Source organism: Rattus norvegicus, chromosome 13, assembly GCF_021556685.1.
Source record: "Rattus norvegicus strain SHRSP/BbbUtx chromosome 13, alternate assembly SHRSP_T2T, whole genome shotgun sequence".
NCBI lineage: Eukaryota > Metazoa > Chordata > Mammalia > Rodentia > Muridae > Rattus > Rattus norvegicus.
In genome coordinates, this window is record NC_141546.1 from 66,464,458 (window position 1) to 66,490,692 (window position 26,235).

The 26,235-nt window shown below is 41.7% G+C and overlaps 1 protein-coding gene and 1 pseudogene across 5 annotated transcripts in view; one reads left to right on the forward strand and one right to left on the reverse strand.

Annotated features, from left to right (window-relative positions):
- Edem3 (ER degradation enhancing alpha-mannosidase like protein 3) overlaps window positions 1–26,235 on the forward strand; it is a 62,556-nt gene that overhangs the window by 30,200 nt on the left and 6,121 nt on the right. The window contains exons 9-19 of one of the 4 annotated variants that reach the window (XM_087580174.1): window positions 2,790–2,887; window positions 5,173–5,298; window positions 5,478–5,561; window positions 8,444–8,527; window positions 9,136–9,260; window positions 15,405–15,570; window positions 15,804–15,958; window positions 16,925–17,081; window positions 18,483–18,674; window positions 19,265–19,430; window positions 22,367–22,552. In XM_087580174.1, the coding sequence (XP_087436300.1) occupies window positions 2,790–2,887; window positions 5,173–5,298; window positions 5,478–5,561; window positions 8,444–8,527; window positions 9,136–9,260; window positions 15,405–15,570; window positions 15,804–15,958; window positions 16,925–17,081; window positions 18,483–18,674; window positions 19,265–19,430; window positions 22,367–22,552 (1,539 nt within the window). 4 annotated transcript variants of the gene reach the window in all.
- On the reverse strand, window positions 5,913–6,517 carry Rpl23al9 (ribosomal protein L23A like 9; annotated as a pseudogene). The gene has a single exon (XR_015635543.1). The product of XR_015635543.1 is annotated as a ribosomal protein L23A like 9 (transcript).

A 26,235-nucleotide genomic window follows, 5' to 3' on the forward strand; every position in this document is an offset into this window, starting at 1 on the left:
TTTGGCCTAAAACATGGACAGTTTTTATAAATGTTTCTTATGGATTTAGGGAAGAATATTTTTCCTAATTGTTATTTGTAGAGTTCTGTACATGTCAGTTTTCTCAGTTAATTTTTTTATCTTATTGGTGCATTTTAATTGCACAAAGTAATGGGCTTCATTCACTGTGACGTTTTCACACACACATACATGTGTTCACTCCTCTGTCATTTTCTCTTACCCTCTCCCTCTTTCCTCTTTCTCCATCCCTGAGAGGCTCCCTTTACTGTCTGGGTCCTCTTCCTGCACACACCTGGTTTCCAAATGTGATAGAAACCATTGCTTCTCGTTTTCTAAATACCACATCTTAGTGCTTAATTGCTATGAAGAGACACCTAGACCAAGGCTCTTACAAAAGAAAGCGTTTAACTCGGGCTTGTGTAGAGCTTCAGAGGCTTAGCCCATTATCACCATGGTGGAGGTGCACAGCATAGTGCAGAACAGCTGACAGTTCTGCATGCCGACCGCAGACCGCAGGGCTTTTGAAACCTTACGGTCCCCCTCCAGTGACACCTGAAGGCCATGCCTACTCTTCACAAAGCCCAAAGCTCCCGCTGTGACTCTGCAGAAGGGTAGAGCACGTTATCTTATTAAAGGGACAATCCTTCCTCCATCTCTTTAGCATGGCTTACAGCCAATCAGCCACTGTAAGGGGTGACATCTTCAGTTGAATGACCAACCCAACTGATTTAATTCTTAGGGAGCAGTTTGCACACAGGCAGCTCAGGACAGGAAACCCTGAGCAGCAGTTCCAGATACACCCTTGGTTTTCTGGCCAGCAAGTATCTGAAGAGAGCTCCGACTTCTTATTTTCCCAAAGGAGCACTCCTGTCTCGTAGACACAGGATGGGACTAGAACTCCAGTTCAGACACTCATCGATGCCATCTGGTGAACAGCTTTGAATGAGTGATCTCTGGGTTTTCATGGTGAAGATGGGCTTTATCTACTCTCCAATATCACTGTCTATTAAATGATTTTAGGGTTATGTCTTCAGAGAGGGGGATATTATAGTGGTATTAGATGCCAGTTAAGGGAAAGATATTTTCTTCTGGTCAGAAGAGTGAAATCTTTAACATTTTAAAATCCATACTGAGTTTCATAGTGGCTGGACTAATTTACATTTCTACCAAATTATCAATAATGTATAGACCACACTAATTACCTAGTTGGTTAACCTGTAATACCAGCAATAATTTTTATATATGTTCCATTGGGTACGATGAGTGCATTCATTTTTAATTGCTGTCTCTTCTTAGCTGAACCCTTTGTCACAATGCAGTGATCCCCTTGACTTCTAATTCCCTCTCTGAGCAGCTGTCTCCATTTTGTCTTGCAGTATTTACCAGACACACCTTCTCATCCTGCTTTCCCTCTCTACAGGGGCCTGTGCTGTAAATGAGTGGTTTATATTGCACACAATCGACGGATTTTACCTTCTCTCATATGTTAATTTGTTGATATTTTAATACATACAGGCGTATGCTACTGTTATGTTATTTCAATATGTTACTCTCTTCGAGTTTTTATCCTCTTGGTTTTGATATCTTTGTCTCTAGAGACAAACTGAATGTGCTCTCTGGTCCCTTCGTCTCCTCCTCCCAACCCTTTTATGTTATGGCGATAGTTCTGAGTGAGTAGCTATATGGCGTCTCTGTTTTCTTTTGGGTTTGTTGCTTTCTTTCTCTGTTTCTCCCCTCTTATGCTCACTTCTTCATTGTTTGAATAACAGCAAGCTTCATCGAGGTATTTACTTTTACTTTGAGTATCCCTTACAATACATGAATTGTCTCTTAGTTAACTAGTCTCTGTATATATGGGTTCTTCTCCAGTATTCAATCACCTGCATGTGGAGAATATCCGGGGGGAAAGTTGAATCTATTCCAAACATATCTAGATTTATCATCTGTAAACAATGCAGTAGAGTAAGCATTTATGTTGCCTGTACATTGTACTTTGTGTTAAAATGTATTTGGAGGTTGCTCAAAGCATGTGAGGCCACGCCAGGCTATACCATTAAAATGGCACTTGAGTGTCTTGGGATTCTGGCGTCCCCATGAGTCTTGAAACCCGTGTTCAGATAACAGAGGTGATTTTACAGTACATAAACTATGTGCAGTAGTCTTTCCTGGGCACCAAAGCTGTATTTCTATAGTTCTTAATTATTTTAATATTAGAGCGATGGCTTGGCTGTGTATAATTCTTGGCTTAAGTTACTTTCCATCAAGTTTTTTAAATATAACTCTTTTTATTTTCCTGTTAAAAATTTGCCCTTAACATGTGGTCTATCCTTTATTTTTAGAAAGTTGTAAATAACAAAAACAATGAAAAACTTACAAAAATGTTATAATTTTAGGTCTAAATTTTCTTCTTTTCTTCAGCATTTTTTTGGATCTTTTAAATTTAAAATGTTTTTAATTGCTAAAATTTGGTTTCTATTTTTTTTAATTTTTTCAATTTGTGTTGGATAAATCACTGTTAACTTGTCCTCCTACATAGTGTAGACATGATGATAGCTCTTTTTCTAAATAAGAAAGATTGTAACCAGTGTCATAGAGCAACTTCAAACAATCGCCAAGGGAGCTGTCACTCACACAGCAGAGGGCTGCAATTCTAGAGATGTGCAGTTGGTACAGGAACGAATTTCATGTTGGCGTGTAATTTTCATTCCGCTGCTCTAGTGTCCTTGTTTGAACTCTCGAGTTTTCAGACATGTTTAATAAAGGACCACCTTTATGTGTGTTTCCTATAGACAGTGGAGTTGGAGCAGGGATCGACTCATATTATGAGTATCTGTTGAAAGCCTATGTCTTGCTCGGAGATGACAGTTTTCTGGAAAGATTTAATACAGTAAGTTGATTTATTTTCCTAATAATTTTGTAGCTAATTTCACAAGTTCAAGATGATGAAAATTTAGCAAGCTAAATGATGTTCTTAAAACAGTTTGTCTAAAAATGTGTTTAGTGTTTTGTCAGCTCTAACTGATGACGTTGGGCAAAGCAGTGTGCAAGTGGGTGGGACACATCCACAAAACAGTCTTCTCAACTTCTATCAGGAAATTTCTAGATCTGGCAATGTATGTCAAAATAGACAGATTGGGCTTTCCCTAATCTTGTTTTGAACGAAGAAGGCAGTCACTGGAATGCGACAGAGCTAGCTTTCTCTTTTTGGATTCCAGTTCTATTTGAAATGTTGGACGTTTGGCCTAGTCTTTGATCATACCCAATCAGGGTTTGGGTAGTGCATATACATTTCAAAAGATGGTGTCTTCTGACTGGACCGTAAGAACCACACATAGAGGCTTTGGGAAGGAGATGGTTAGATACACAGTGGGTTTTGTAATTGAAGCAAGTTAAGTTACTGTAGCAAACTCATCAATCATGTCTGTGTCGGTCTATTCATTTAGACACAATTTCCTTTTATTTTTGCCCACCCATCAGTTCATGTGCATTTTATATGTGTTATGTTTTGATAATGTAGTTAAAAGCAGTAGAAAGATCTTGGTTTATATCCTGTTTGGGCAGCATACTGATTTTGTGAGCATCTCTGGTTGCCTTTTTGGAGATTACAAAAGTTTTTATACACAGTGATTAGAGCATGGCTAACGAAACACTGTCAGTAACAGTGATTAAATAGCAGGTGAGCTGGCCGCACAGCTTAGATTGGGGCTGAGGAGATGTCGCAGTGGTTAGAGCACTTGCTATTTGACTGAGAACTTGGGTTCAGTTCCCAACCCCCACATGGCTGCTCATAACCCCCTTAACTCTAGCTCCCGGTGATCGTGGTCTTCGTGGGACTTTTCTAGGCACCAAGCATGCATGTGGTGCACAGATATGCATTCAGGCACTCACATAAAACACACATAAAATAAAAATAAATAAAAAATACAAAATCCCAGTACATTTTTGAGTACTTAAAAAACTGTCAAAGTAAGATTTTGTTTTCTTCTTAGAAATAAATTAAGTAGGTAACTTATTTTCATTGGTTCATTAATACAACTTGTCTTGTTTTCAAAAGTGAGGCATTTATAAGAGAAGCTGTTAGAAGAAGGGGAAAAGGAATCTCAATAACAGAAAAGGCAGAGGTAGCAGACCGCGGGAGTGGTGATAGGGACGTGCATTAGTTGTGGTTGTAGTATCAGAATGTTGGGTTAGCTGAGAAGGCCCCACAGTTCTAGGTAAGATGAAAACTGTGATTTTGTTCCAAGGGGACCAGAGAATGTCAGTGGGCCACACAGGCATACTAACCATGTGCTGACCACACAGTAGGTAAAGATGCTTAGATCTGTTTCCCAGAAGACCCTACCCCACTTTGGCTTTATGTATGTGTTCATATATGCTCAAGTGTCTGTGCGTGCGTGTGGAGGCCAGAAGCTCATGTTGAATGTTGTCATCAACTGCTGCAAGCCTCACCCTAGTGAGGATCTCAGGATCTCTTTGCCAGGCCCAAAGGTCCTCGATTTGTCTAGGCTGGCTGGGCCAGCAAGGGGTCTTCCTGTCTCTACCTCCTAAGCCACTGGGTTAGAGAATGGTGCTGTGCCTGTCTTTTTTACGTGGATGCTAGGTGTCTGAACTCGGGTCTCACGTTTGTGCAGCAAACCCCCGGAAGTCGTATGCTGGTTATAGGCTTTAACATTCTGCCTTGGAAAGATAGAGGATCTTGAATGTACCTTTGGACTCTTGTTCCTCTATCTCAGCCTCCCCGGGTTGGCATTGTGGGCGCTTACCACTCACTGCTTCAGTCTTGTTCAATACCTTAGTAGAGCTGTTGTCTCTCTCTCTCCCCCTTCCCTCTGTCTCTCTCGTTCAACACTTAGTAGCTGTTTGTATGAGTTGTTCTCCTCCACACCCCCGTGTGTGTGTCTCTCTCTCTCTTTCTGTGTATGCATGTGCACCCATGCCGTAGGTTTGACACCTTGCACATGCTAGACAACTGTCCTTCCATTGAGCTATACCCATACTTATATGACTGAGAAAATATAGAGCAGTTTATATAGTTTCTCTCACCTAAATATTTACATGATCAATTGACATATAAGGAATCTATGTGTATATCTATATATATTTAGGCGTAATTGTTTTACTGTATTATATTTTTACATCTCCTTTCATGAGCATTTTGTTATGCTCTTCCAGCATTATGATGCCATAATGAGGTATATTAGCCAGCCCCCTCTCCTGCTCGATGTGCATATCCACAAACCAATGCTCAATGCCCGGACCTGGATGGACGCACTGCTTGCCTTCTTTCCAGGTTTGCAGGTAAAGAAACCCATTTTCTTCATATTAAAATAAATTTATTTTAATTAAGTGCATTTGTGATCTCTAAAATCCAAATGATAAAAATAGGATCATTTCAATGTTGTACTAACCTTGTAATGTTATGATTATAGATGAACTTAATTCATGCTTTACTAAATGATTTCCTTGTTTACGCCTAGGTTTTAAAGGGTGATATTAGACCTGCTATTGAAACTCATGAAATGTTATACCAGGTGATTAAAAAACACAACTTCCTACCAGAGGTAAGCTATAGTTGACCTCCTACACACACTGTGTGTGTTAAATTAATTATACATTAAATGTATAAAATATGTCTAAATAATAGATAAGTATATTAATTTAGTATATATTAAATTTCTAATTTAAAGCTCCACATGGCTATTCACAACCATCTTTTTTTTTTTTTTTTTTTGGTTCTTTTTTTTCGGAGCTGGGGACCGAACCCAGGGCCTTGCGCTTCCTAGGTAAGCGCTCTACCACTGAGCTAAATCCCCAGCCCCTCCCAACCATCTTTAACTCCAAATCCAGGGGATTCAGCACAGATATACACACAGGCTAAACACTATACACATAAAATAAAAAATGTAAGAGTACTGTTGGTTGTTATTGATTACATTTTAACAGTCTTCATCTTTAAGACATGTTTACTCCTTTACATTTATTTTTTTTTATGGTGGAAAAAAAAGTATATATTTAGAGTTAACCATCTGGACTCACTTTAGATGATCCCAATCTTGTTGGCAACATCTAGAGCGTCGTAATCAGGAGCCAAGTGAACATACGCCTTCTTCTCTCCGTCAGGCCGTATCATTGTATTGACTTTGGCCACATCTATGTCATAGAGTTTCTTCATGGCCTGTTTGACCTGGTGCTTGTTGGCCTTAACATCCACAGTGAACACAAGCGCGTTGTTGTCCTCTATTTTCTTCATAGCCGACTCGGTGGTCAGTGGGAATTTGATGATAGCATAGTGGTCAAGCTTGTTTCTCCTGGGTGCACTCTTTCGAGGATATTTTGGCTGCCTCCGGAGCCGCAGGGTCTTGGGCCGCCGGAAAGTGGGTGACGTTCGGGTCTTCTTCTTTTTGTGACTGTGGACACCTTTCAGCACTGCCTTCTTAGCTTTCAAGGCCTTCGCTTTGGCTTCGGCTTCGGCTTTGGGAGGGGCAGGAGCTTCCTTCTTCGCTTTCGGCGCCATCTTGGCAAAAAGCTACATTTATTTTTATTTACATCTATATTTTGCTTTTCTTTATGTATTGAGAGGTCTAACTTAGAATCATGGTGACACTGCTCTAAATGTGCAGACTTACTGTTTCTCAGCCTGTTTTAACTCATCTCATTGAAGTATTGTGAAGTCACCTTTCTCTTTTGGCTTTTCTGTGGGTTCCAGGGATTGAACTTAGGGCATCAGGCTTACACGGCAAACCTTCTGACTAGCTGAGCCCTCTTGCTGGCCTTCATTCTGACTTATGCTGCACACCAGCCAGGGGCATCTTATCATTCATGTTTTAAAGCTATGTACTTTTTTTTTTTTTTTTTTTTTTTTTTTTTTGGTTCTTTTTTTCGGAGCTGGGGACCGAACCCAGGGCCTTGCGCTTCCTAGGCAAGCGCTCTACCACTGAGCTAAGTCCCCAGCCCCAAAGCTATGTACTTTAGATGTAATCTCAGTCATCAAGCACTCATCCTAAAGATACTGATGATGTCTTCCCACTGACTGAAAATGACTTTTTAAAAACAACATTACATTCATAATAGATGTCTTGGCTACATTGATTTGAAAAGGTAACTGAATGCTTGCTCTTTTTTTCTTTCTAGAGATATACCTTTATAAACCTTGTGCCCTGTGTGTAGCCTTAGCCTTTTGTTCTCCGAAATACCTAAGGTTTCCATTCACTTAGGTTCCTAAGACATTAGCTATGGAAAGTATAGTTTTCTTAACCTTCAGGGCAAGGCTTAGAATGGCACAAAGCTCATCTTCATGCTGAGTTCTTTGAGGTTTCAATTAAATTCACTGATCACAGATGAAGTTTTTCTCTATCTTTTATTATTAAAACAAACAAAACCACACACACCAAAAAAAAAACAAAAACAAAAACAAAAAAAACAAAAAACCAAAAGCCCTATTGGCCACCGGGACTCACAGACGGATCAGTGGCTGCTCTCCCAGAGGACCAGGCTCCATTCCCAGTCTCACATGGCATTCACAGCCGTCTGCAGCTCCACTTCTAGGGCGGTCAGCACAGACATGCACATAAGATAAAAAGTTAAAGAACACTGTTGGCTGTTATTGATTAAATTTCAAATAGTCTAATTTTAAGTAAGTCCTTGATTCATTTCACAGAGGATTTGGCATTATTATAAAAGAAAATAGGCTACAATAAAAACATATTTTTGAAAGTACCTAAGATAAAAAAGAACAGAAAATATATAGAAGAGTAAAGTTTAATTGTCCTCAAAATATGTTGTTAGATAAAGTGTATATGACTTACCTGACTTAGTGCTTCACCGTGTATGGGTACATGAAAACAGTGTCCTGTGCACCGCAGACACAGGTTTGTCTACTAAAAAGATTAAAAGGAAATGAGAACAGCAGATAAATAATCCAGAGGGAAACGGAAGAAACAAAAGGAAAATACAGTTATTAACAACATAGGATGTATTTAGCGCCACGACTAAGTGTCATTGAGTTTTTCTGATTTTGTCTTTGGTCCAGTTGGTTATTTGCAAGTTAACGTAGGGCTGTGCAGATGGGTCAGTTGGTGAAGTGCTCCATGCAAGCGTGAAGACCTGAGTTCAGTCCCTAGAACCCAGGGTGGCGCATACCTGGTGACTCTAGGACTCACTGGCCAGGTGGAAGGCACTGAGGAGCACAAGGGTTGCCCTCCATGCGTGTTTCTGTGATCACACACATACATGAACATGCTCACACAGAAAAAAGCTCATTAAGCTCGGCTAAGCAGTCTTTCTAAAAATGAATTAATATTTTAGTAACAATAATATTTTATGGATATAAATTTACCGTGACTTGAATATTAATTACTTTTATCTTTTATATATTTTCTTTGTATTCTAGGACTGATTGTTTATTTTCAGTCACATTTTAATGCTTCTGTGCTGTTCTTTACAGGCATTTACTACAGATTTCAGGGTTCACTGGGCTCAGCACCCTCTAAGGCCAGAGTTTGCAGAGAGTACCTACTTCTTATATAAGGTAAGATAACTTACCACTCTTGGCCTTTCCCTACATCTAGTTGTCTCTCTTGCCCTTTTATAATAAAAAATAATATTTATGGTTATAATGTTAGACATATCATGATTTGTGTTCACTTAGCCCATAAAATTATAGAAAGATGTTAGATTTGATGTGAACTTAATGCCTTTTCAAATATAATTCTGAAGACCCGAGGTAGAGGCTGTAGTTCCAAACAGAAGACACAGGAAATTGAGGTCCTAACTATGCTATAAATTAACCCTTCTGAACACTGTAAACATCTCTGCTGTAAAGAAGAGGGGTCACAAGAAAAAGGAAAACAAACAAACAAAACCCAGCAACTTTATATTGAGCATCTGCATCCTGAAGCAAGTCTCTTCCCTTCAACCGGAGCTCTTTTGAGCATTTAGAAATGTAACTTAAAGGCTAAGGTGATGGTTTCAGTTGACTGGAGTTCTATCTCCAAACCTATTTCCTGTGTAATGTGTGCTGGGGCCCAACACAAGGCCTGGCATCTAGTAGGCACTCAGTAATTACTGGGTGGATGAACGGGTGTGTGGCAGCATATATGATCTGTCTGTACATACATGTGTTATCCTATTTGATAGGCTACAGGAGACCCTTACTACCTTGAAGTAGGGAAAACACTTATTGAAAATTTGAATAAATACGCTCGAGTGCCTTGTGGATTTGCTGCCATGAAGGATGTTCGCACTGGGAGTCATGAGGACAGGTAAACAAGCACCATCCCTTCCTTAGCAGGGGTCACAGCACGACATACAGAGACCCTGAGTGCTAGAGCATCTGAGGATGCAAACCTTAGTTCATTGTGCTTGTTTTTGTTTTTAAAACACTCTTTGATCTGCTCATTTAAAGTAGTTTGACAAGCCATGGTTTGTTTTGTTTTGGTCATAGTGCTAGGGTCTGTTTCACTACTAGATAGATGTGGTGCCGTGAAGTACTCACATAAGGGCACACGCATTGAACGGTGTGGCCATCACTTACACTTCTGCTGTTCCTAGATCACTTCCTATCCCTGAATGAGCACTGAAGTTTGTTCGTTCATTTGGTTAGCAAACGTCCATTTCATAACTACTCCTAAAACCCATTTTGTGCCAGCGTTCATTATACTAGTTTTAAAGATTAGACACATAGGGCTGGAGAGCTGGCTCAGTGGGTAAGAGTACTGACTGCTCTTCCAGAGGTCCTGAGTTCAAATCCCAGCAACCACATGGTGGCTCAGATCCATCTGTAATGGGATCTGATGCTTTTTCCTGGTGTGTCTGAAGAGAACTGTAGAGTACTCATATAAATAAATGATTCTTTAAAAAAAAGATTAGACATATAAAGGTACGTCTTTTAGCCTCTGGTCAGTGAAGACAAGATATGTAAACAGACTTTTCAAACGTGCTGAGAACCATTTGGAAGGGGCACGAGATGCAGGGTGGGATGTGGTGTTCACTGAAATGCTTCTGGAGGATGCTGAGTCCTGACAGATGAGCAAGAGGAAGAGTAGGAGACAGAGTGAAAAATGTTCTAGGCAAAGAGACTGAAGATATGTGGAACACAGCACTTACACTCTTACAACTCTGATGACACGAGGAACACAATGTTCACACTCTCACAGCCCTGAAGATGAACACAGTGCTCACACTTCCTCCCACAGCACTAAAGACATGAGGAACACAGTGCTCACACTCTCACAGCACTGAAGACATGAGGAACACAGTGCTCACACTCTACAACACTGAAGACATGAGGAACACAGTGCTCACACTCCCTCCCACAGCACTGAAGACATGAGGAACACAGTGCTCACACTCCCTCCCACACCACTGAAGACATGAGGAACACAGTGCTCACACTCCCTCCCACACCACTGAAGACATGAGGAACACAGCGCTCACACTCCCACAGCACTGAAGACATGAGGAACACAGCGCTCACACTCCCACAGCACTGAAGACATGAGGAACACAGCGCTCACACTCTCACAGCACTGAAGACATGAGGAACACAGCGCTCACACTCCCACAGCACTGAAGACATGAGGAACACAGTGCTCACACTCCCTCCCACAGCACTGAAGACATGAGGAACACAGTGCTCACACTCCCACAGCACTGAAGACATGAGGAACACAGTGCTCACACTCCCTCCCACAGCACTGAAGACATGAGGAACACAGCGCTCACACTCCCTCCCACAGCACTGAAGACATGAGGAACACAGCGCTCACACTCCCACAGCACTGAAGACATGAGGAACACAGCGCTCACACTCCCACAGCACTGAAGACATGAGGAACACAGTGCTCACACTCCCACAGCACTGAAGACATGAGGAACACAGTGCTCACACTCCCACAGCACTGAAGACATGAGGAACACAGTGCTCACACTCCCTCCCACAGCACTGAAGACATGAGGAACACAGTGCTCACACTCTACAACACTGGCCGTTGGTCCCTCTCTCAGAGTGTTTGCAAAATAGTTAACTGGTTTTGGGAAGTGGACACACAAACAACAGCAGAAAAGGAAAACAAACACTTCCTGTGGTCCAGGAGCTCTTCTGAGCATGTTATATGTTTGATTCATTTGATCCAGCAGCCCTTGGAAGTATAAACCCTTCATAATCCTCATTTTAAAGAGGAACAACCCTAGGGGGAAAATAAGAGATTTGCTTCCAAGGCATTTGATAAGGCTAAGTGAGAATTGTAATCAACACATTGGCACAGACAGCCATGTGATAGCAGCAGTCTGTTCAGAGGACAATAGTTAAGCACCTACTTTGTGCCAGGCTCTGCACCTACGTGTTAGAGTTGACAGATGAGATGCAGTCCTGGCCCTCCAGTGCTTCTGGTTGGTGAGCAGGGTGGCTGTGTGGAGAGGTTAGAAGCCCATGATAAATGCTGCAAACAGAACATGGTGGGGAGTTAGAGGAGAGGTGGGTTATTCTGTTAGGATGTTTCCTTTTCCAGAATTTACCAACCTTTCTTTACCTTGCTACTCGCCTCTCCTTTTATGGTGTTGTTGCTAGACTTGCTCCTTCCTGATTGTGGTTCCGTATAGAGAGTATCTCTTGTATTATATGGGCTGGGATGTAGATTGGTGGGAGAACCTACCTAGCTTGAGTTAAGTCCTGGATTTCTTTTCCTTCTTTTTTTTTTTTTTTTTTTTTTTCAGAGCTGGGGACCGAACCCAGGGCCTTACGCTTGCTAGGCAAGTGCTCTACCACTGAGCTAAATCCCCAACCCCAAGTCCTGGATTTCATCCTCAGCTTTGAAATAAAAGCTGCACACCCATGCGCACCCGCACATCACATGCATGCGTGTGTGCACACACAATTATACTCAGGATATGCCCAGCACAGGAAATAGCACCATAGTGATGTGGACTCATGTAGTCTTATTATGTGTATTAACTGCCTTCATGTTTGTTTTTGTTTTGTTTTTGTTTCAGTAGCTATATTTGGTTGAACTCATACTGAATTTGTGACAGACCCAGCTAGTCTCAGATACTGAGTTCTAGGCTGCTAATAAACATATTTTTTGCCTTGGTCTTGAGAAGCTGATTTTTTAAAGCATAAATTTACTCAGTGTCCTGCAGCTTAGAGAAATATAATTTCTCTAATTGAGGAGGAAGAATTTTGGATTGGGATTATGACCAGTCCCCCTACAAGAACTTTTAATGACAGACTGTTGGTTTTGGGTACATATTCCCCTACAGATCTACTGACAGGAGTAAGTCACAGGCATCCTCATGTAAAACACACACACATACACACACACACACACACACACAAACACACACACACACACACACACACACACACACACACTCACACACTTTTCAAGAAGAAAATTTTTGCATTTTTCTAGTAATATGTGATTACTAAAAGTAATCTAATTGACAAGGAAAATGAAAATGAAATCTTTGAAGACCTTACAGTAATGTGCAGTGTGGTGGTCCCGTCAGACATGGGACTGCCCTGCATTTGTGTTTGTTTGCATGTGTTTCTGCCTTTAGACAAACCAGATCATCTGGAACTTAGAGATGAGGGATCCGCCTATGTCACACTCTTTTCTAAATGCTTACAAAACATGTTTTACAATCAGTTCACAGATTTGTTCAATCTCACTGTTCTTTCTCATTAATCTACCCCTCAGTCTGTAGTTCTCAAAGTAGCATTGAGAAAGGCGGAGCTACGATCACAAGGTTGTAAGATATTATAACCAGGACATGGCTCAGTGAGTAAAGTGTCTGCTGCACGACATGAGGAGTGTGACCCCAGCACCCACATAAAGAGCCAGGTTTGGCCACATGTGTCCGTAAGCCCCAGAGTTGCAGGGGCAGAAACAGGATGCTCGGAGCCCACTGGCTACCTGGTCTAACCAGCTGACTAGTTCCAGGCCTGGTGGAAAACTCTTGTCTCAAATCGTAAGGTGGAGAGTGATAGAACACACCCATGTCAGCCTCTGACCTGCCCATACTCACTACACAGCCATTCAAATACATGTCAGCCTCTGACCTGCCCATACTCACTACACAGCCGTTCATATACATGTCAGCCTCTGACCTCCCCATACTCACTACACAGCCGTTCACATACATGTCAGCCTCTGACCTCCCCATACTCACTACACAGCCGTTCATATACATGTCAGCCTCTGACCTCCCCATACTCACTACACAGCCGTTCACATACATGTCAGCCTCTGACCTCCCCATACTCACTACACAGCCGTTCACATACATGTCAGCCTCTGACCTCCCCATACTCACTACACAGCCGTTCACATACATGTCAGCCTCTGACCTCCCCATACTCACTACACAGCCGTTCACATACATGTCAGCCTCTGACCTGCCCATACTCACTACACAGCCATTCAAATACATGTCAGCCTCTGACCTCCCCATACTCACTACACAGCCGTTCATATACATGTCAGCCTCTGACCTCCCCATACTCACTACACAGCCGTTCACATACATGTCAGCCTCTGACCTCCCCATACTCACTACACAGCCATTCACATACATGTCAGCCTCTGACCTCCCCATACTCACTACACAGCCGTTCACATACATGTCAGCCTCTGACCTGCCCATACTCACTACACAGCCATTCACATACATGCCAGCCTCTGACCTCCCCATACTCACTACACAGCCATTCACATACATGTCAGCCTCTGACCTCCCCATACTCACTACACAGCCGTTCACATACATGTCAGCCTCTGACCTCCCCATACTCACTACACAGCCGTTCACATACATGTCAGCCTCTGACCTCCCCATACTCACTACACAGCCGTTCACATACATGTCAGCCTCTGACCTCCCCATACTCACTACACAGCCGTTCACATACATGTCAGCCTCTGACCTCCCCATACTCACTACACAGCCGTTCACATACATGTCAGCCTCTGACCTCCCCATACTCACTACACAGCCGTTCACATACATGTCAGCCTCTGACCTCCCCATACTCACTACACAGCCGTTCACATACATGCCAGCCTCTGACTTCCTCATACTCACCACACACACACGTTCAGACACAGGAAAGAGTAGAGTTGTGGTTTCACTCTCAGACATAAACCTGCTGTTTTGTTCCCTTTGCGGAGCAGGAACAGAAGTCACAGTCTTTAGGTAATGTCCCAGTGGTCAGCGAGCTCCTTAGCAGAAGAGCTTCATTTTTTTTTTTTTTTCGGAGCTGGGGACCGAACCCAGGGCCTTGCGCTTCCTAGGCAAGTGCTCTACCACTGAGCTAAATCCCCAACCCCAAGAGCTTCATTTTTAAAGCCCAGTTCTTCACCAGTCCCATCATTCTTAGTCATGCCCTTTCATTTTGCATTCAGTTTAGTAAGCATCACTGAGGGCCTACAGTGAGTCAAGAGCTCAGCTTGGCTAGAACTGTGGTCAGATGCAACCTATTAAACAAACCATAGGCATCTGTCACTGTCAAGGCCTTGCTGTGGGAGGGAGTAAGAATCCTTAACTTTGATGCTGAAATTCCATCTACTCCCTAGATACTCTTTTCCTGATGTGTTATTTTATTTCACTTTAAAATGAAATAACATTAAACCATTCTCTTTAAAATGTTGTAACATTAAACTATTTGTGAAGGCGTGTTGTAACCAAATAGATAAACCTCACAGCCCCAGGACATAAGTGTCGTACAAAGCTGTGCCTACAGTCCTGGGGCTTTGTGTTTACTTCTGTGGAACTTTTTATAATGATACCTTTAAAACTTCTCATTACGTAAATACCCCCATAACAAATGTCATCAAAGTGACGTGTCTTATCCATCTGTTAACATGACTTGAAGATTCCTTTATGGGACATTAGAGAATCTGTCAGATGAGTAGTGTGGGGGCTGGTGAGATGGCTCAGAGGTCCTGAGGTCAGATGCCCTCTTCTGGTATATGGGGGTGAATGCAGAATAAGCACACCTACATTTAAACAAGTCAAAGCATAAATTAATTAATTAAAACAGAACAAGCAGTTATGTCTTAGACCTTAATCCCAGCACTCAGAAGGCAGAGGAAAGCCATTCTCTGTGAGTTCAAGGATAGCCTGGTCTACAGAGAGTTCCAGTTCTAGGATAGCCAAAGCTCCCTGTCTCAAAAAAACAAACAAAAAATAGAGTGGTGTGGATTTTGTGTGGGAATTTTTGCAGGTTTCTTTTTGTGTATTTTTGCTAAGATTGATGGTAGTGGTGGGCAGCTCCTCTGGTCTTTTGTGTACTGCATTATACTCGGGTTCAGGTTATTTTGACAATGGAGGGTTGAAACACTTAGAATTATATCGACTCTAACACTGCTATTTGGATTTTTAAATATTTATTTGTAACTTCAATTTAGAATGGATTCGTTCTTCTTGGCTGAAATGTTCAAATATCTGTACCTGTTATTTGCTGATAAAGAAGACATTATTTTTGACATAGAAGACTATATCTTTACAACAGAGGCTCATCTGTTACCTCTTTGGCTTTCTACCACAAACCGAAACATCTCGAAGAAGAACACAGTGAGTTTTAAGTTAAATGCCTTCATCACCTTTCACTTTTATATATTTGTTTCCTTTCTCTAAGTTAGAAGTAACCTATAATTAGAACTCAGATAATATATGTATAGTAGGAGGGACCTACTTACAATATTGTCTCATTTTCTTTTAGGGCATCTTGTTTAATAAAAATATTTCCTTTTTATCCATAATATTAAGTTATCACTATTATTTGTTACATTTTTTTTATGTTCTAGACCTCAGAATACACAGAACTGGATGATAGTAACTTTGATTGGACTTGTCCAAACACGCAGATTCTTTTTCCTAATGATCCATTGTATGCCCAGAGCATCCGTGAACCCTTGAAAAACGTGGTGGATAAGAGCTGTCCAAGAGGCATCATCAGAGTGTATGTATTGTTTTATATTTAATACCATAGTTATTTTATAATAAATACCACCGTATTTAATAATAGAGTTAATGCCATTTAATTCATAATAAATAACTGTGCTTAAGGAGCTATAAAGACTTTCCATGAGACCAAAGACACTGAGATATGTAGTTTTTATTGAAGAAAAATTATGTGAACTTTTTTGCATTTTTGTTTAATAATAGATAGTATACAACAGTTTTTAAATTTATCTGGCTTGTTTTTGACACGAGATTCATTAGTTAATTCAGTGTGTCTTGATGTTTTCCCTGTAGTTTCTGCATAGTGGGAAGACAGGTTTTATATTGCTTTGTGTTTTATTTATTTATTTATTTATTTTTTAAGAATTCCTTCTTGATTGTAGCTAAACTTACTTGGGAGGCATATAAACAAACTCACTTTCTTCTGTCTAGATAGCTCTTATAAAGGCTGTTGACCACAGGGAACTAAAAGGGTGAAGTAGGCATTATTGAAAGTATTGTTTTGCGTTTAAAATATTGTAAGGGCTGCTGAGGCCGCCTTTCCAAGGACCCAGGTTCCATTCTTTGTGCCCACAGGGCAGTTCACAACTGTCTGTAACCGTAGTCCCAGGGATGTGACATCCACCTCTGGCTTTGAAGGGCACTGCATGCACATGGTGCACAGACATACATGCAGACAGTTTTTAAAAATTAAAACTGGAAAAAATTGTGAGAAATATAAGTTTAGAGAAAGGCAGCATACATGGTCTACTTTACTGAAACACACACACAAATGCATACACACAGGTAAAAGTGGCACAGTTTGTTAATAATCAGAATTATGCATGGGAAAATGAATTGCTACAGCTCTGCCAGATCTAAAATTAGGTGTTTTGCAAATATCTACTGAGATTATTCTTATTTTACTTTGATACTTCCCTACTTGTAATGTGTAGTTGTAAGCCTTGCTTCTGATTCCTTTCAGCAGAGAGGAGAGTTTCAGAAGTGGAGCTAAGCCTCCTCTGAGAGCCAGAGATTTTATGGCCACTAACCCTGAACATTTAGAAATCCTGAAGAAGATGGGGGTGAGTTTGATTCACCTCAAAGATGGGCGAGTCCAGCTGGTCCAACATGCAATCCAAGTAAGACATTGCTGTGTGGGCTCGGTACTGTCTCTTTGGTCGTTAGCTTGAATAAGGTGAAGGCATTGGACTGGTGGAAGCGTGAGGAGGAAACACACATGGAGTCTTTTGGAAAGATCCAAAGTCTGTGGGATCAGTTGGGATAATTTGTTTATATCACTACAGTCAAAAGTAGTAAATCTAAATTGTCTTTCTCAGTTCATTGTCTCTCCATTGTTTTATTTTGAGTTAGAGGTTAATTTTAATATTTATGCAATAATATTTCACACTGTTTTAGTTTCCCAAAAGTATTGAATCTTGGTAGTTCAGTCATCATAGAAACCAAGCTTTGTATACATTTGTTCCTGAACAATATAACATACTTTTTAGATAAATTTTTATTGGTTGTTACTTTAAAGTTTTTAAGCCTCTTAACCCTTTAAGTTACTTAGGTTATTAGCACATTGATTCTGAACAGCATAGTCTTCTGAATGGTTCTAAGCTGTAAGCACATTCACACAGACAGCCTTTACTCAGACCAGCCTTCCCACGACATTGCCTTCCCTCACATGCTCATCTGTGTTTTTGTCACCTCCGTACTTCATTTAAGAATATCCCTCTGTCCTTGTGGTCCTTAGTTGTGAGTGTGGCATTTCTAATGCTTTCACTTAGGCCACCATTGAAGTAGTGGCCTCCTGTGGCCTCTTAGTCATTAGTACAGTTTCCCTTTGCTTAACTGATGATTCTCCTTCTCCAAAGACTGTCTTCCTTTCGGCTCCCAGGGTGTCCCAGCAGCACAGTTCCTTTCCGGTTCTCACTCTTTGCCGTGTACATTCCTTTGTAGCTGCTTCCCTGGTACAGCACCCGCTCAGTGGAGACCCAGCTCAGACTCTAGGTGGCATTCTTTTCTCTCTTCTTCAACAGTACCCTGTTTCTGCTGTTAGCTTTGAATGGTTGCTGTCTTGGACATGTGCATATAGCACTCATTCTGAACTTTACCCCAAACCCACGGTTTATACCTCTGCTCCCTACAGATGCTTTCTACCTCTCAGCCTGTATCCACCCTAACTTGAATTGTATCTTCTTTCTCTGAAAGCTCTTTTCTCTGAAAGCAGAAGCTTTCTTTTCCTTCAAAGGGAAAACCAGAGGGTGCTGGGGCATTTGATACAGGACAGTTTCGGGTCTACCCCAGAGCTGGCGTGTACAGTAAGAAAGAGACACGGAGAAAAATTACAGACTGTTGCTTTCAGAACATTTCATTGATGAAAGTAGTGTATCAGGTCAGGTCAGATCGCAGATATTTAGTACAAACCTGAATTAAGAGGAGAGAAATTCCACGCACAAGTCTGTAATTTAGAAAGTCAGAAGATGGGAAAGTTTGCAGGAGGACAGCTAAGCTCCCTGAATCTGTTTCCTTCGTAGGCTGCGAGTTCAGTTGATGCTGAGGACGGGTTGCGGTTCATGCAGGAGATGATAGAGTTGTCCAGTCAGCAACAGAAGGAGCAGCAGCTGCCTCCTCGAGCTGTACAGATTATCTCCCACCCATTTTTTGGCAGGGTAGTCTTAACTGCTGGACCAGCTCAGTTTGGGCTGGATCTGTCTAAACACAAAGAGGTATGTGCACTCCAGTAAGCGTATTGGAGTTTAAATAGTAAGTATTTGACTTCTTTTTCTCTTCTGTAGTAGCTTTCCATGTAGAAGCTGGGGGACTCAGTGGTGGAGACACATGCTCAGCTGGGCGAGCCCCTAGCTTCAGTCCCCAGCATAGCACAGCACAGCACACCTGAGCACCCAGCCTCCTGCATTTGGTTAAAGGCTCTTAAGTGGCTCTCTGGCTGAGTGGCTGTGGTCATTAGAGTGCTTGCTGTGCACACAATCATCCCCAAGCACCCGAATTAAAGCTGGGCACATTAGCGCCCTCGTTTAATCACAGCCTGGGCACAGACAAGAGAATTTCTGAGGATCCTTTGGCCAGCCTGTGAGCCCCAAGGTCTGTGAGAAACCCAGTCTCAAAAGTTGAGGTGAATGGCTCTTGATGGTGGATGAGACTGATGATTGATCTGTGGCTTTTGTTTGTGTCCACACACTCGGGAGAGGGAGGGAGGGAGAGAGGGAAAGAGGGCCCTTCCCTTAAAGCTTACGATACTAAAATGGAACTAGTTACAATTGAAGAAGATGATTTAGGTCGCCTTTATTTCTGACAGACAAGAGGATTTGTTGCAAGCAGTAAACCATATAATGGCTGTTCGGAGCTCACTAACCCTGAGGCAGTGATGGGAAAAATTGCCTTGATACAAAGAGGACAGTGCATGTTTGCAGAAAAGGCTCGAAACATCCAGAATGCTGGCGCCATCGGTGGCATTGTGATTGGTGAGTGAGGTGACTGGGGCCTTTTCCTTTTGTTTTGTTTTTAAATCTTGTCAAAAGGATGTTAGCTTATTTATATTTTGACAACATAAAGGATAGATGATTCAGGGACATGATCATTTCTTGACAATCCAGAAACGAGTTTGTCAGCAAAAATATTTAGGGTGAGGTGAGAGGGTGGAGTCAGAGTGCTGTGAAAATACCCACACTCTGGAAAAGAAACTGTCCTCAGAAAGACGCCAGGTAAGAGCTGCACTCAGGGGGTTGGGGATTTAGCTCAGTGGTAGAGCGCTTGCCTAGCAAATGCAAGGCCCTGGGTTCAGTCCCCAGCTGGGGGGGTGGGGGAGACCTGCACCCAGCCACCTGCAGTGGGCAGCCTTTAGAGACTTCTGTCCCTCCCTCCACAGGGTGGCAGGCTTTGGAACTGGCAATGCCATTTTGGCCCAGCTTCAGCTATTGTCCTTTCTTTCTGAAAAGTCTTCCTTTGAGCTACACAATTCCGAGAGGCACATAAGCACTAGTGCTAGGATGTTGTCTCCCTGTGGACGTCTCTGCTGAACTTACACATGGACAGTCTTAGCTTGCCTCACCCACGTGTTTCAACCTGCGGGTTTGCTCTTCTTTCCCTCCCACTTCCCCAACAAGCCATGATTATCAGCAGCAGTATGACATTTTGGATGTTCAAGGTAAAAAGGCATTTGCATTTACAAAGAAGTGGAAGACTGGAATCCTACATCAGCTGTGATTTGACTGAGAAAGTTCATTTTGCATTTTTTTATTTTCCTTAATTAGCATCCATTTTTACATTGAGAGTACGTAAGACATTTAAAGGGCAGATTGGGTGTGTGTAGCAGGGGTGACCCTGCTTTTGACTCATAAACAAACTGTGAACACTTAATAATGTTTAGCAAAAATTTTTTACTATTCCCTTTGTTTATTCTATATGGGTACTAAAATGATTGTTTAAGTGAATAAATTTTATTACAGTTTTAGGAGAAAGTGTGTTTAATAATTAAACCCACATTGCCTGTGGGCCTCCTCTAGCTTGTGTCTCAGTTTGTTACTGAGACCCAGGCAAAGCGATGCGTGTGCGTACTGTCTCAGTGCTTTGAATTGTACAGGGGCAGTGCCAGCAGCGTTCACTGTGTGGCCAGTTACAGGAAGTTTTTCTGACTCCTCACATAAATCTCTGGAGCGTGCATATGTACAGGTTTGTGTGTGCATGCACATGTGCATGGAGGCCAGAGGTAGGGTCAGGGTCTTCCCAGCTGTAGTCTTTCACAGAGCCCAGAGCTCATGAATTCGCTACATTGACTGGCAGTGAACTGAGTCTGCCTGTCGCCCTAACTCCCAGGGCGAGGGTTTCGGATGTGTGTCACACTAGCCAGCTTTTATGTGGGTACTCGGATCCACATTAGTGTCTCCGTGCTTGTGTGGTGGGTGCTGTACCAACGAGCCCTTCCCAGGCCCTCAGTCACCCCGTTTGTCCTTGGCTACTTCCCATTGACGGTGCTCACTCCTACTGAGGAACTTAGGATCTTATTGTCACTATGATTGTGAGCATGTCTTACTTACCAAGACTTAACAGAAGTTTAAAGTGTAAAACATAGCGTAGGATGTGTATATCAATCTTTTAAAAAATATCTTTCCGTGTATAAGAGTCTCCTAGTTTCTGGGCACAGTCTTCATGATGTTCTCTGATGTATAAAGACTGTCAGGTCAGACATTTTTTTTTAGTAGCTATTGGTGCAAAATCCTACACTGGGTTCTATTGTTGTTCTCAGAAAATTTAATTAAAAACAATAAATTTAATGTGTGACATCTTTCCCCTAAATTTTTTTTCCTATAAAGCATTTTTTTCTTTTGGTAAATTTTTTTATTATGAGGACTAAAAATACAAATTACCTTAGAAATCATTTGACTGCAGGAAGTAATAATTTACTTGTTATTTTAAGAAGAGAGATTGTTTATTATATGGAAAGGAATGATTTTCATTCAGCCCAAAAGTAGGACATACAGCTGGCAAACCTGAGGAACTGAGCTCGAGTTGCTGTGCTGACAGGCTCCACCTTTGCTTTCATCCGCGCTGTCTCAGCTTTGGGTCTTACAGCTGCGTCTCCTCCCACACCTGGTCCCTCTCCCTCTCTGTTCACAGTTCCCAAAAGGCAGCCAGACACACAGTGTGAGTCACTTAATGGATGGTTACTGCAGAAACAGTATGTCTGTGTGGCAGTTCTAGCATCAGAGCAGGTCAGGGGTCAGACAGCCGTCTTTTGTCTGATCAGCCGTTACTGAGAGGAAGATTGGGCCTGTGAAGCAAACATGAGCGATGGGGCTGTCCTTTACTCAGGGACGCTGATGTATGACACGGCAAGTGGCTGTGATTGACATTGACATTGTCAGAGGATTTCACTGTCACTTAACCAGTGCGCAATAACTTTAATAATACTGTTCAATTCAGCTTATTACCAGTTCAGTCCCTGGTCCAAATTCATGGCTTGGGAGCATTTTAAAATTTTGAATTAGAAATGTTCAAACTGTAATAAAACCATTAGAGGAAATCTAAAAGTTCATTCACAGTTATATCTGTGTGATCCTAGCCATTCACAGTTATATCTGTGTGGTCCTGGCCATTCACATTGTTCATGTGTAGGCTTTTCCTTACACATATGAAAATAGCACAGTCAGGAAATGTGTGCCGTGCAGTTCACACACTGTTTTCCGTATCAGGAAATTCATCATAATTTATTGAGAGTGGTTTAGAACTGTGCAGTCCAGTAAATTTCTTTGAGGTTAGAGTTTTTGCTGATTTCAATTATTCCTTAGGATAAATCATAATAAAATGAGTTCATGTAAAGGTTATACTCATTTTTTTGGTACACAAGAGCATCTTCATCAGCAGGTCACAAGCAGTGACTCCCTCTTTGTTTTCTGGGCAGATGACAATGAGGGGAGCAGCAGTGACACAGCCCCCCTGTTCCAGATGGCTGGCGACGGGAAAGACACAGACGACATCAAGATCCCCATGCTGTTCCTGTTCAGCAAGGAAGGCAGCATCATCTTGGACGCCATCCGTGAGCACGAGCAGGTGGAGGTGCTCCTTTCTGACAAAGCGAGAGACCGAGGTAACAGCCAGGGCTAGTGTGCTGGTCCTGTTGAGCCCAGCAGAACTGCTGACGGAAGTCATGTAGGCTTGCTTCTTTAGTTCTAGTTCACTGCTAAAACACGTAACGCTTTTAAATGGTGGTTTATAACTTTTCTTTTGGAAACATTAGTAATTTATTGTTTTTACTTTATTAATATCATTAGCATTTATTATTTTTAATTATATATAATACAGATTAAATTCTAAATAATAAGTTGTTTTTAATAATTTACTATTAGTATTAAGAATTACTAATAGTAATTTATTGTAATTATAAATAGTAAAACATTTGTTTTGCTGGCTGAATTGGAATGCTATTAGAATTACAGTTTTACATGCAGGGGTTTTATACAGTATGATAGCAGTGGTCTTACCAGCAACCTGGACTGTCATGTGCAGCCTTGATAAAAGCGTTAAATGCAGCAGCTCCTCCTGCTGCCATCTGCATTGATTTGTCTCACGGGTATAAATACATGGAGTTACACATGCTGTTAGGAATCTCAAAGTTCTTTGAAACCTCTGTGTAAAGTCCGCACAGTTTTCACACCTGAGGAGATAGGGGAGCTGAGGGGGAGCAGAATGTCAGGTACAGGCTATGACTCTGCTCCTGGTAGCAGTCATTCTAGGCCGAGTTGTAGAGGGAACTGTCCTCCCCATCTTCCTTAAGTGAGTGGTGCTATGTGGTACATAAGGGGCTGTTAATAGCCCAGAGATACTTGGAACCAACTTATTTCACTGTGACTTCCACATGAGACATCCTTTTTAAATGCTGACAGTACAGTGCTGTCCTGGTCAGTGTTTTGTCTTCTTGTACCGCTTGGTTCTTTGAGAGTCTTTGACTTGTCAGTTACTTCAGAGCAGTGGAGTGAATGAGTGGGCTATGTAAGGATGTGTACGCATGGAAACAGAAGACAAACATCCCGATCTTCTCAAACCCTCCTGTGTACTTGATTTTCTCTTTCCGGGGCCCTTTTCAAAACCCCCTCCCTTCTACTCTGCTGCTCATCGGACGCAGGCGGTTAGTATTGCTCTGTAACTCTGTAACCTTTGCTTTCCCTCTCTTGTGCTGCCGTGGGAATTTCAGCAGCCATATTAAAAGGTAAAAGGATTCCAAGCTACATTATTAACAGTAGTAAGTATCTCGCACTTAAAAACCAATTATATATGCGTGTGTCTGTACTACACATACATGCATATATAATTTTGTTTTAACAAACCAATTATTATATATATAATTTTGTTTCACTGAGTACCATAATATATGACTTAATGTAATTTGTAACTTCCATCTCTAGTCAGTTATCCACTAATAATAATTCTTTATTGATCCTTCCATAATCAATTCTATTAATTATATATTCCACACTCTAGCTGAATCCACTGATCCACGCCCACACACGAGTCACCCTAAGAGCAGCATTGTTATATAAGAAAGGATTACTTTGGATCATTTTTCATTTACGTAGAAAGTAAAATATTTACAGTATTGGCTTGTTTACAAGCTCCTGTGGAGGTGAGAGGCACAGATCTGTTAAGACTGTGATTATGGTGAACAGGTGTCCCACAGACCAGGGAGAGGGTAAGGAAGAAGATGGCCATCTTACTAGACAAAACTTGCTAAGGCGCAGTAGTCCCTTAAAAACTACAGTTAAGAAGGCATTATGGAAGTGATGCTTTAGAGCACTTTGATAGTCCATGACTTTATTGAACTGTTAATCCTATAGTGCTCGTTTGATAAAGGTTTTAAGATTTGTGTATATAATAGTCTTTCAGAAATGTATAACTGTTATCCAAACCAACAAGTTATAATTATTAATATTCATCGTTGTAAGATAAACCAGCGATACTAATTCTATAGGGTCAACCACTCCATTCACTTAGGACAATATTCTAAGACGTTAGATTCTGTAGTGGTCTCACACCTTCACCACATCTTGTGCTTTGCCAGCATCAGTGTCGGCTGATGTGCTTGGTGGAGGTGGAAGCTCCTGCGTTCTCCACTGTGCCGAGTGAGACTCTGATTCTCCATGTGGACATACTCAGCAGACAACCATAGTACAGTAGTTCTTCGCCTGCAATTTGAAGGACGTGGAACGACACCCAGAAGACCTTTCTGTCTCTTGGTTCTGCATCACGAGTTCTAGTTAGAATTATATAAGGACCCTCAAGTAATAAGTACCTAATGTAAGCAGCAAAATGTCTTCAGATCATCCTTCCAAGATGAAGTCGCATTCCTTGTGGATGAGAAGTCCTTTGCACTTATAATACAGGAAATAGAAGCCCCAGACGCTCCCTCCTATACCCACTTTTTTCTGACAGGTTTGACTGTTAGGATGTGTGTATCTGATGCCATCCTTCTACCTGCTGGCAACAGCTTCCAGACATTACACATTCTTCAGAAGCAAAAACACTACAAGTTTATCAAGTAGAAACCTTGCTTCCTTAGGGAAACGGTTAACACTTCTAAAGTTAAGTTATCATCACACAGTTTTAACACTGTGTCTCTTAGTTCTCATTGCTTCAAATTTTGAATTTTAAAAGATAATTAATGATTCCAGCCCTGTCTCACAAACAAAAATGTGTTGGTTACCTTTAAATTAATGCAGTTAACACTTTAGAGCAGTTTTCCCTCTCCTTTGACTATGGAGGAAAACACCAGCATTTAAAGATCCAGATGTTCTCATGCTTCCAGCCTACAGAACAGGCAGGCCTCTGTGCCCCGGAGGCTAGAGACAAATGCTTTCCAGGCAACTATTGTGTTTGTGTGTTTGTCGGATAAAAAGTCAGACAGAAAATGGAAGAGCGATTAAAAGAGTCCTGTCGTACAAACTGTCCCAAATTTAAGCCAAGCAGTCTCAGTCCTCAAATAACCCATCCAAAGTAGGCTTCAGTGTGGCTGCCCAGGCGCTGGACGGTGCAAGAGCAGTGGTAAAGGTCTGAGTCCTGCAAGGGTAGCCTCAGACATGAGCAGATGGCTCTCTGCCTGGAGAGGAGCAGCTCAGCGTTATGGTCAGAAAGCCAAGCTCGCCTGCCTGCCCTCCCTTCTCTAACAGGCCATGTCTGTGTGGAGTCACCTGTCGGTTTTTCGTATCCCTGTGGCTCTTTTCCTCTGTGAGAAGTTCAGCCATTCTATTCCCAGATCAAATGGCACCCTCTGTGTGCCATTCAATGATTGTACTGCACGATGTTTAATATATAGCTCTTCTTAACTGTGTGAGCTTTGCTTTTAGTTCATAGAATGTGCTGGTGAGAGAATGATTGTAGAACATTCAAACTCTTAGGTTTTCACCATTATCTTCCCCTTTTATCAGTAAGACCCACTAATGTTCTTTGTTTCTTGGCTTTCTGATATGCCATTTCTGCATTGACATTACCCCCTTTAGACGGGTGACAGGTACCTTAGATGTAACAGGGCTGACTCAGCTCCTTTGAGTCTTTTTTCCTCTCAGAGCCCAGGCTGGCATGGCTGCTGCTCCTGCTGGCTTTTGTTCTGTGGATCCACAGTCTTTACACCAAATAGGCAACACTCACACTTCTGTTTTTCTAGCCCATTTGTTTATTCTTGTGCAAGGAACTCAAGCTTTGATTTGAATACATTCATATGGTAGCTCTTCCCTTACTGAATCTGTTCAGAATTTCAGTTTTAGTTAAAAAACTAAAAGA